General features: G+C 43.6%; 1 protein-coding gene across 5 annotated transcripts in view; it reads left to right on the top strand.

Annotated features, from left to right (window-relative positions):
- The window catches only part of glt1d1 (glycosyltransferase 1 domain containing 1), an 82,938-nt gene that overhangs the window by 52,419 nt on the left and 17,997 nt on the right, over positions 1-12,522 (top strand). For 2 of the 5 annotated variants that reach the window (XM_084322502.1, XM_084322506.1), the window contains one exon: positions 4,272-4,370. The exons of the other annotated variants lie outside the window; for them this stretch is intronic. In XM_084322502.1, coding sequence (XP_084178628.1) covers positions 4,272-4,370 — 99 coding nt within the window. The remainder of the gene's footprint in view (positions 1-4,271; positions 4,371-12,522) is intronic. 5 annotated transcript variants of the gene reach the window in all.

Raw genomic sequence — 12,522 nt, 5'->3', positions numbered from 1 at the left:
TATTACACAGAGTTTGGGGAAACTCGGAGCAGCGTGGATTATGCCTTTTGGACATATAACGTTCGATCAATAAACGCGATCGAATGGCGATCAGGAATTGGAATAATCTTTTTGCATTACATCAGAGACAAGGTAAGGGCACTATACTGTATATCCAATCTTGCGTTGATCTGATATTTTCTTCTCCCGCGATCGAAGCTGTCTGTGTGGACTGTGTGTGGCTGTTTACCATTGGTGGGGGGGGGGGGCGCCGGTACAAGCCCCATTTCATGGGTGCATGAGGAAGGATAATCTAGCGTTGACTTCAGGAAGATTCGATAATGAGGTGAAAAATGACAGCATGATAACTGGATTTCACTAAAGGGCAGGCATGCGTTGTTCATGGGACGGGGTAGCACGGTGTGCAAGCTCACTCGCTATTTGCATATCAATAGCGTCGGTCGTCAGGTGTGTTAAATACGTTCTCAGACACATTCACACCTAACTTGTTGTGAAGACGTGTTACATTCCATTCGTAGAGGCAATTAGGCACTGTCTTTAGTCTGTGCCCAAGCGAGGGGACATTAAATGCGCATTCGCGGGAGCGCGCGCACGCGCCGGGAGCGCGCGTGCACGTGGTGCGTGTCACCCCAGATGATTTCAATAACGCACCACTGCTAAAGGGCTATTATCGCGTCTTTTCCTGGGATTACTCAGAAGCACCCAAACTATACTCATATTCAAAACGGTTAAATGGAAATGTACGGATGAAAAAACTATGTTTTTTGCATGTTGACCAGAAGCAACTCACTGACAATCGTGTTAATAGATCCATAGCTATAATATAAAATATATTTTAAGCACTCGCGAGTTTCACAGTCTCCCCATTGACTTACAGCGTTGGCGTTCTACCCAGAAGGTAAACAGCGACCCCTGGCGCGTCTAGTTTTTTACCAACGGATTTCCAGTTCCGCGTTCTGTGATCTGATTGGCCACTGACGTTTCTGGTGCGATCTAATTGGCCACTGACGTTTCTGGTCATGTGACATGTGCGCCCAATCGCGTGACGCGCCCATTTCCGCCTCGAACAGCCTGCAAACTACCTAACACCTAGTTTATCACTGGTTAAGCTTAGGCGACTCTTTTGAAGTTGGTTAAGGTTAGAGTTTGGAATCAGGGCTGGTGTTCTATCGCCCTGCTCTACAAACTCTAACCTTAACCAACTTCGAAAGAGTGCCTAAGCTTAACCGGTGATAGAAACAGGCGTCACACGATTGGCGTGACCAGAAACGTCAGTGGCCAATCAGATCGCAGAACGCGAACGCGGAACTGGAAATCCGTTGGTAAAAGTAATCAGGCACCCCTGGCGCTGAATGAGTTTTAAAAAAAAACATAAAATACAACAAATGGCAATCTAAAAGGCCCGGCACACAGCGGAAGCCCTGCTGTTCTATTGACAAGCTTTGTATGCATTATTATGTACAAAGCTCTATAATAAACCACAGTGGATTCTGAAGGTTAGAGTCCCCTTAAGGGAATGTACCACTCTGTCCACCTTTAGGGGCCAACTCAGGAAATGGCTGTTAGACAGCCAAATATGCACTCATTAGGGATGTTGTACTGACTGAATGTCATGTTAGTGCGGTCATGTCAGTGATGTCAGTTTTTATGAATGAACGTTGTATGGTCCGTTTTGTGTTTGTTTTATGTTAGGACTACGGGTGGAAATTAGCCCTGTGCTATTCCCGACATATTTACGTCCTGGTCAAGCTGTGATGTTATGCATACACTCATGTAAATGATGTTCATTCATTTGCATTGTCCAACAAATCTTAAATCTTAAAGGTCAAGTCAAAACTCGTCCTGTGTTTTCACCCCACTGGCCTTAGGGATGGGAATTGATAAGATTTTATCGATACGATTCCATTATCGATTCTGCTTATCGATACGATTCTTTATCGATTCCTGCTATATTTATACTTTAAATAAATAAATTGGAAATGCAACAGAACTAAGCTGGTTAGAATAACAACATGCAACTTGACATTTCTGATAGTCATTTATCATTTATTGTTGAGCCCCCATGTCAGAAAAATACAAAAACTGTTAAAGATAAATTAACTATACACTTAAATAAAATAATGTATTATGCGCGGCTAGGTGGTGCAGTGGGCAAGGCGCTCGCCACCAACGCAGGAGATGCTGGGTTCGAGCCCAGCTCTTGGCGTTGCTACCAGCTTGGCTGGTTGTTCATACTAATACAATTGGCAGTATTAGGGGGTGGGAAGCTGGTGGGTGGGGATCGGACGTTGTGGACAGCGACTCCTACAGGTCGGTTGGTGCGCCTGCGCAGTAGAATCAGGAAGCAACGAGGGCGGCGTGTCCCTCCCACGCAGACCCTCGCCGCTGAGAGATCGCGCTGTGCAGGTGAAAAGATGCGACGGCTGCCTCCTCGAGTACCGGAGGGGACACGTGATGCAAGGCTTCGTCCACATTGCAGCCGGCTTGTGGGAGGCATGGCCTAACAGCGTTTGAGACAGGGGAGGGTAGAATTGGACAATACAAAATTGAGGAAGGGAGAAAAATAGAAAATGGGGAGAAAAAAGTAGATAAAAAAAAATATTATTATAATAATGTATTTGAGAACTAATTTAATCTATTGAACTGTAGTTGCATTCAACAGGTTGTTATTGCAAAAGAGAATTTGTTAGCAATAACCTACCTGTATAAATAAAGGCCAGCTCAGTTTTGTCTCTCTTGTCTCTCTCTGCAATGAGCATGGCTATTTGGCTAACTAGCAGCTAACGTTACTTTACCATGTAAATGAATGACTAGGATGCAAAGCACTTTCAGTTTTCACTGCACACAGTGGAACGGTCGCAATATCGAGCCCTTTAGGTTTTCCTAGTCAAGGAATCAAAATAGTCTGCTACGGCTGCATGCGTGGTGCTAATGTTATTGTTTTTAAATGCGCAACTGTCGGAAAAATATGGCATCGATAAGAGGAATCGATAGTGACGGAGGCATGCGATTCCAGGAATCGGACAATTAGGAACCGGTTCCCAATCTATTCCGATTCTCGATTCCCATCCCTACTGGCCTATGTCCAGAGCTTTCTGTTGATCGCTTCAAAAACACAATGCAAACTTGCAATAATTGACTTAACCCACAGAATTCACGTCTGTTTGTTATAGAAGCTATACAAAGCTTGTGATAACATGACTGTACCTGTATAACACCCTTACCGCTCACAGCATACTCCAGCAGTCCAAGATAATATTCTCACATGAATATGTCTTAACGTGAAACCACAACTACAATTTTTTTTTTTTAATGCAGGAATATTTGCAGATGAATATCCTCCATTGTTCGCTGCTTACAAGCTACAGTGTTATTGGACCACTACTGGGCCAGTTCTCCTAATTAATTGCTTGACTGGAATCTTTCCATTTCCTTGGAGTGAGCAACAGCATTAGCCAGTTAATCTGTTTTAAACACTGTAGATTAAGACAATCCACAGAAGGCTTAAAGTCTGATTAGCATGTGAGCATGTTTGACTCTACAACCTGCCAGAGAGGTATTAACTGATACAGACAGTTGAGTCCCTTAAGGGTTAGCCAAGTCACTGAAGGCTTGGGTGGGAAAACTAGCTGTACAATTACTTTGCCAAAGTTCTTTTTGTGTTATACATTTATATTATTGTGTGTTTGGGATGCACTGGGTATTGGTGAGGAGAGCCCCGAGCAACACGTCAGAAATCAGAAGAATCTGGGGGGAAAAAGGTTTTGTCAATCATGTCCAATTACCCAAAACGAATGGTCTAAAACAGCGGTTCCCAAACTTTTTTGGCCGTGCACCCCCTATCACCTCCCGACCTAGCTGACGCACCCCCCAATGGGTTTCAGTTTGAATTGTTTGAAAATTGTTTGAAAAAATTGTTGCTGGTCTCCGTGCACAGATTTGATTTTTTATTTTATCTCTTCCCACGGCGACTATGGATAGGGAATTTAATTAAAATGTTCACGACAACATGGATGCATGTACTCTGCCAGCATGTTTAATATCCATAATACTAAAGGTTTGACTAAGATTTTTATGAAATTTTATTGTACATTTTTATTTTTTTTTTTTTACCACCATTAGCCTTTTCATGTCACGCACCACCTAGAGGGCGCTCGCACACCACAAGGGGTGCGCGCACCACAGTTTGGGAACCACTGGTCTAAAATATATACTGTTCAATGGATCAGATGTGTGTGTGTCTGTGTGTGTGATGCTCACTGACCTCACAGGCCATGGATCTGGGTGTACCTGTGGTGGCCAGGGACATTCCAGGGAATGCAGCTGTGGTGCACCATGAGGTCACTGGCCTGCTCTACTCATCCCCTCAGGTATAATAATATATACAGTACACACACGCACACAAACACACACATTGACCAAGTGAACACATTGCAATAAGTCCTGTTGAGCTTTTAACACACACTGTGTTACATAGACTAGATAGGAGAGATACATAGGCGGCGCGTGGGCTTTGTGTGTAGGAAGGCTGTAAATGTAATGTCCCCTTGCGCGCCGCGCGAAAAATTTGACCTTTTATTTTTGGTTGCACGCAAACTGTCCAGGTTCTGATTTCATATACACACACACACTACTAGGCTATACTACAGCGAGCCCCACTCATTTATATATAGTGCAAATTAAGTGTTCAAATGAAGGCATCCAATAATATATTAACCATTGTCTTACCTTAATGCAGATAAATGCGACGTTTCGTCTTGGTGAGAAAGACCGTTCACACCGTTAGATCTCATCATGCTTTGAAAACAATGTACATACAGTAGCTCTAAAAAGTGTCCACGATTTGATGAACTCGGACTCTCATCGTGTCCTCTTAGAGCAAGCCCTTGTTTGCCAAGATAAAACAACATCAGGTGATCGCTAGTTATGCCCATTGCCCAGGGCCAGCCCGGTGCAGCTTCTAAATTACATTATTTAACCTGAGCCTATGCGTGATTGGTTACTGCCTGTACCTGGAATGTTAAACGCTGCCACCGATTGACACCTTCGTCGTTGACACCTCGGCCAGCCGGCTGCAGCACAAGACACACACAATAGCCAGCAGCCTGCGCATATATTATATACATTTCAAGATTCCGAGCATAATATTCTGGGTAGGCATAGCCCCCCCTAGCCTTATATACGCGCCGCCTATGGAGAGATACTGTCTGTAGCCTCAAGACACTCATCTAACCCCAGTTGACCTGGAAGATACTTACTGCTGGTAAAGTGTGAGGTGAACCAGGATGACTTAGAAGATACTTAGTTATAGCTGGTAAAGTGTGAGGTGAAACAGGATGACTTGGAAGATACTTAGTTATAGCTGGTAAAGTGTGAGGTGAAACAGGATGACTTGTAAGATACTTATAGCTGATAAAGTGTAAAACAGGATGACTTGTAAGATACTTATAGCTGATAAAGTGTAAAACAGGATGACTTGTAAGATACTTATAGCTGATAAAGTGTAAAACAGGATGACTTGTAAGATACTTATAGCTGATAAAGTGTAAAACAGGATGACTTGTAAGATACTTATAGCTGGTAAAGTGTAAAACGGGATGACTTGTAGCCATGGAAGCAACACTCACAGTATATCCTTCTGCTTGCATAGCTAGCAAGAGAAGATATTCCTTTATTGATCCACTTGGAAAAAAATCAGGTGCCATAGCAGCACAGGGGTATGGACAGGGAAATAGGAAGACAATAAATATAGGCAACAAGAAATGTGAATATGAAGGAGGAGGTCGCCTCGAGCAAGTGAAGACAGCTGTGAGTGAATTTCTTTCTTCTGGTATTACGAACGGCCACTTACACCTGGGTATGCAGGTCCTCCAAGCACAAATTGCACTCCATGAACTACTACTGAACTACACAAATGGTACTGAACAGTAGGCTCCAACGGTATGTAGTATGATGTACATACTTTATGTATTTTTCTTTTATCCACTTTTTCTCCTCCTGTTTTTCTGTGTTTTTCTCCCATCCCAATTTTGTCGTTATGCCAATTCCCCCCTCCCCTTCCTGGCCGTTGCTCGCATGTGCCCCACACTGGTCGGTCTAGGGAGCCCTGAAGTCTATCAGATGCTTCCTCCGAGACATAGGAGACAGCCAGCAGCATCTTTTCACCTGCCAACGCGGACTCTCATTGCTGAAGTGTACACTACACGTGTGGGAGGTCACACTACCCTCGCCATCTCCCTCCCTCGCTGTGCAGGCGCCCTGACCGACCTGTAGGAATCGCTGTTTGCAACGACCAGAATGCCACCCCACCGGCTTCCCTCCCGCTGACTCTGCCAATTGAGCCAGTATGACGGCCGGCCAAGCCGGAGGCAACGTTGACAGCCGGATTCGATACCAGTGTCTCTCGCGTTGGTAACGAGCACTTAGTCCACTGCGCCACCCAGCCGCACTACATACTTTATGTATGTAGTACATACAATGAAATCGGAAGCAGAAAGTGATTGCAACTCCCACATTTAAAAGTTCCACAGGGCTTTTGTAGCCAGGTTGTTTGCGTGGGAGGGGGAAGAGCACTCCGCACCACCTCGTCTCTCGGGGTCAGTGCGCGTCTGAATGAAAACACAGATGGCTCTGTGAACAGTGGTTGGAGAGATACGTCACACTGAAGAATGCTCCAAGGCCTAACAAAAATAATGGTTGGTTTCAGGTTGCCGACCGACCCTGCCGATTTAGGTGCGACCCAATATATTTTATGAGTTTAAAAAAAAAATTATATATTTAAAAAAAAAAAATCATTTTTTTTTTTTTTTTTTTTTTTTTTAGAATAAAGTTTCATAGAAATCTTAGTCAAACATTTAGTATTATGGATATTAAACATGCTGGCAGAGTACATGCATCCATGTTGTTGTGAACATTTGACAATACAGAAGGTTAGCCCTTTACTATCACACAACCGACGGCGATGCTCCATCATTAGCATCATTAGCTCCGCATCCGCGGAGCTAATGATGCTAATGATGGAGCATCGCCGTCGGTTGTGTGATAGTAAAGGGCTAACCTTCTGTCGTGTGGCAGTGAAAGGGTTAATTAAATAAAGAAATTCCCTATCCATAGTCGCCGTGGGAAAGAATAAAACTGACAAACTGACAACCAACCTGAAACCAACTATTATTTTTGTTAGGCCCAATTGTGTTTAATGATGTTTCTTATTTGAGATGCTTGTTTGCTGCCTAAGGGCCCGCGTCCACCTGCCACATATTTATGGCCGCAAGCGTCTTTTTTTCAATTTATCCCAATGGGGAGGGAGCGTATGCGGCCGCATGCTGCCGCCTATAGGAAATGCGCTGCAGTCGGCTTCTTTTTTCATCGCTTTTGTGCGGCCGCACCCAGCGCTTAAAGTTGAAACTTTCTGAACTTTTCAGAGCGATGCACTGGGCGTCTTTTCAGACAACCAATCACAGCCTATCATATCTACCACTCTGTTTGTAACCTGACACCTGAGTTGCCTGCCTGTCTACCCACAAGAGACGGCACAAATACACTAATAATAACTACACGAATACACTAATAAAAAGCTAATAAAAACCAAAGGGCGAACTGTGGTGTCAGGCAATAACTATATATATAATTAATATACAATAAAGTGTAGTAAAATATGCTATATGTGCAAAACCGCGGCAGTAAAATACGCTAAAAAGATGGCGGTCGCTAGATTTCTTTCTCTCTGTCATCTCGCTACAAGATGCGCTTCATCCCAGCACTACCGGCGCACTGCCAGCGTTTTTCAGCTGGAAATGTGAGCTAAGTGGACGCATGCCCTAAGACTGATGTGGTTTCTTTTTGGTTTGGAGCATCCAGGGTGGAAATAAATCCCAACCTGAGCATGACTTGAGAGCAAAATGGCAGCTGTGTGAATATGGTCAATTTCAGTCATGCATTGCTTTGCATCCCTGCCGCTTCAACCCCTTCAGAGGGCATTTCTTTGTGTAAGCAAATCGAGAAATTCCCTGTTGCCAAAGAATGTGGACACATTGGTCTTTCTGTCACACAACCTGAAGCAGGTTGAGCACTCAGCTCCAGGTATGTTAGGTTGTGTTAAGGCTTAGATCACAGAAGCTATTCAAGTGGAATTTTCTTTTTGATTGGATATGGTTGTTTATTCAGTTTGATCAATGCACACTTACAGTACATTTTTTTTTTTTTATTATTATCTTTCCCCCCCCCCCTCATTTTTTCCGATTTTTTCTCCCATCCCACTGTTAGTCGTTATGCCAATTCCCAACCCCCTTCCTGGTTGCTGCACACCCCCCCCTACTGTTGGTCCGGGAGGCCGGAGACTGTCACATGCTGTCCTCCGACACATGTGCAGCCAGCCGGCAGCCAGCCTGGCAGCGCGGATTCTCACTGGGAGAGTGTAACGTGTGGAAGGATGAATGAATGAATGAAAACTTTATTTAACAGATTGCAGAATGGGTACAATACAGTACGGCTCAATACACACAATTGTTAAGGGGATGCAGACCTGAAAAAGACGTTTGTCTTGTTTCCATCAGGGTCCCCCATTTTCAATTCATATAGACATTTATGACATACACAACATACATGACATTTATGGCATAGGGACATATAGGTATTTAGTACTGATACATTTGTGACATAAACGGTATTCAAATATACAGTACTGTTACCCCTAGATCCTGACAGAGTATATACATATGATGGGGAGGGGACTGTACATTAGGAGGGGGTGGGTGGGTGGGAGGGAAATATCCATACGGCGGGGAGGGAATATATACATGCGGTGGGGAGGAGACTGTCTATTAGGAGGTGGTGGGGGTTTTGGGCATTCGTACTACCTCTCTTCAGATCCTTCCCTCGCTGAGCAGGCGCCCCGACCGAACTGTAGGAGTCGCTGTCCACAACGCCCAGGACCCACCCACCAGCTTTCCCACCCCTAACACTGCCAATTGTGTTAGTATGAGCGACCAGCCAAGCTGGTAGCAACGCCGAGAGCTGGGCTCGAACCCAGCGTCTCCAGCGTTGGTAGCGAGCGCCTTGCCCACTACACCACCTAGCCGCCCCACTTACAGTAAAGTTAACACTTAAAGTGAATGCACAATCTTATTCCTTTTTTCATATGTATTTATTTGCATTTATTAACTCATTCAGCGCCGGGGATTTTCCTCATCCTGTTCTAGCTAGGCCACGCTTTAAAGATAGGGGTGCGTCACCTTGTTTGTAGAGCTATATCTATATTCTATATTATAGCTAAAGAGACAATACTACAGTCATTTGACATGCAAAAAAGAATAAAAATGTTCATGTATACATTCGCGCGTTATCCCGTGGTGAATATACGTATAGTTTCGGAGTGATCCGGGCGAATTCCTGGAAAGCTAAGTTATAGGGCGCTACGTGAATTCTACTAAAAGCATTGACGTTTCATCCCTGGAAACGCCACTATTTCCAAATCAAATGTATATAATAGGTATTATGTTTCATCATGAATGCATGAAAGGGGGGGGGGGGGTCGTTTCTGATGCTTTGATTGCCAGTAATGGCATTCGTGTTGAACACTACACACGCTGATCAGCTGGATTGGTATGAAAACATTGCAGGATCAAGCTGGAATTGACGTCAGATACTGTAGTCCTTACCTTTGATCGGGGTTATTCCAAAAAGTATATTCCAATTGTTTGATCGCCATCTGGTCCATCTGATGTCCATCTGGTCCACGACATAATCCGGCACAACACATGCATTGAGTATCCCGGACACTTTTCAATGTGATTGAGTGAACCTCTAGGCTTCCCTGTACTAACATTCTCCGCCCGGTGGGATTTAAATGTAACACACGGTCTGGAACAGGGTTTACTGCACTCGATACTGCCACCTAGCAGGATCTGGCCGGTACTGCAGCCTTGGGGTCCCAGTATGCCTTTTAAAGGGGAACTATTTTACTATTTCTTTCACTATTTGGGCACTTTTACACAATTCCTGTGAGTCTATGGAACACCTCTAAGTTTTAAAAAATGTTTTATTCATTGTTTTGTATTTCTAATCAAGTACTCAAAAACAGCATTTTTCTACCTCAAGATCTTAAGCCGTTTTGAGGCTGGGCTCCAACCACTTGTGTGGCCTGGTGCCAACTGCCACATCAACTGCCACATTATTATGCAGCTGAGAAATCTCTGACATCACAGATATGCACATTTTCAGATGACTCATGCGCCAATATGAGAATTAGAGACATAGATCCTATTAATATAAGTCCACATAGCTAGGAAACAATGCTAAACATTGAAAATTGCCATTTATAAGATAGTTCCCCTTTAACACTTTGACTGCCACACATATTGCCTATCCTTACCCTTAGGCCTTGTCCAGACTAAACATTTTGATCTTTTTCGTTTTCGTTTAGTTTTCATTTAAAAAAAGGTTTCCGTAAAAACGAAAACGCCTCAAGATAATAAGTGCGTGCCACAAATTTACTAAATAAATGTCTTTCCTGTTTTAGACGTCACTCTTTTATTTTGAAAACGCCCGACCGGAAGTGGAGTGTTGTCGTTGTTTTCGATAACTTGTGTGTCCGGTTCTGTGCTTTTGAGCTGACGCTAGTTTTCAGAGACAGCGGCGCAAGCAGCTACACGAGGAGGTGGAGGAAGAGCTGCTAATCGGCAGGAGAGAGAGAACGCTCAAAGCTGTATATAATGTAATAGCCCCATGGTGCGGTCGGAGGCAGATCAAACTACCTGTGTTCTATTAAATTAATTGATTGATGTTTAACTTGTCCGTGTCCACTGTCCAGTCCTTTCGACTAGCAAACGTTGTCTGTATTTAACGTTACCTCAGGATACCACTGTAATTGTAGCAAAAGTTGTCTGTATTTAATGTTACCTCAGGATACCACTGTCTATTGTATTTAGTTGGTTAGCTATTTAGCTAATGTTGATAGCATAGGATAGCTTGCTGGCTACAGCACACCATGCCATGGGGATACTATTTACTAAATTATGGAGGCTTTTTAATCGTCAAGGTAAGAGAGGATTTGTCATGATCAACTGAAGGGGTATGCTATGGAACAGTATGTGCTTGGCTACTACTTGGGTTTTCAGAAAAAGTACATTTAGTTGTAAAAGCCCGATCAAGCTCAATAGCTTCTGTAACACTGTAAGGGAGATGTCAATCTGTTGTCGATGGTGGTTGGTGATGTTTGGCTGAGTTTGCACATGCGGGTTAAGGGAGAGGTGGGCTATCGCGTCATCGGTTCAGGAGAAGACGCGTATCGCTTGTAAAGATGGTGACAAAAGGGGAGCTTCTTCAGAATTGCGCACTCTGGAAGCCGGTTTCAGAAAGTAGAGTCTTCAGGCTGCCAGAACACAGTTCCGTGTGGATGAAAGGTACATATGATCAAATATTTTGACTGATACGACCGAAATCGGTTTCGTCTGGACATGCCAGCCTTCTAGTCGTTTCCGTGGTCGTTGCACTATGTTTTTGCGAAGCTGTGTATGTTCTGTATTATAGCTGTAGAGACACGGTATGGCTAATTTTGACAAACATTACTTGTAGTCCAGCACGCTGGAGTTTGTAGTTTATTACACGCTAAAGATCGCACATTTCCAAGATAATACAGTATTTTTTCATAGATTGCGAGATAAAACGTGTTATGTGCAATAAGCCCAAACCGTTCTGGCTGATCCCATGAAACCCTGAATACCTTCAAATCACAGGTATATGATATGTATATATATACCATCACAAAATCATCAAGGGGGGGGGGGGTCGTTTTAACTCAAAACTATGATCGCGTTTGCCGAGCATGTTTTTCGTCCAGTGAAACACAGAACTGTGATCGTTAGAAAAACACTTTTTAGATTCGGTCAAATAGACATAGAATGTACCTTACCTTAGCCAGAAAGTATTCCAAGAAGAATAATTCCAAGTGATCGCATCGCCATTGCGATTACCAGTGTATATGTCTATTTATACAATGGCATGCAAATTTCTTGATTATTTTGTTAAGGGGATACAAGATACTTTAATGCCACAACAATGGTTGGTGGTAATTGTTTTCGGTACAGATTGTTAAACACTGGTTACATCAACATGAAACAGACATCAAACATCAAAAACGCCCCCTCCCAATCCCACAATAAATACATATATACATAAATACATATAGGACAGTCACGGTAACAGTGTCAGTCAGTGACAGATGCTTGCCCGTCTGTGCAAAGGGGGGCGGGCCAGGGTGTTCAGTGTTCGGACTGCTGTGGGGAAAAAACTGTTTGTGAAGCGTGTGTGTCTGGTTAGAATGGACCTGTAGCGACCTGAGGGCATGTGCTGGAATAATTGGTGTGCTGGGTGAGAGGGATGCAGACCAAAGAAAGACTTTCGTCTTGTTTACATCAGGGTCCCCCATTTTCAATGCATCATAACATATATGACATACATGACATACAGTCAGATAGACAGTACTGCTACAATTATACATTTATGACATACCAGATTTACAAATAC

The sequence above is a fragment of the Notolepis coatsorum genome, assembly GCF_963971535.1.
Source record: "Notolepis coatsorum genome assembly, chromosome: 1".
Lineage (NCBI taxonomy): Eukaryota > Metazoa > Chordata > Actinopteri > Aulopiformes > Paralepididae > Notolepis > Notolepis coatsorum.
Note: the sequence above shows the minus strand (reverse complement) of the source record. Positions and strands in the feature narration are given on the sequence as shown.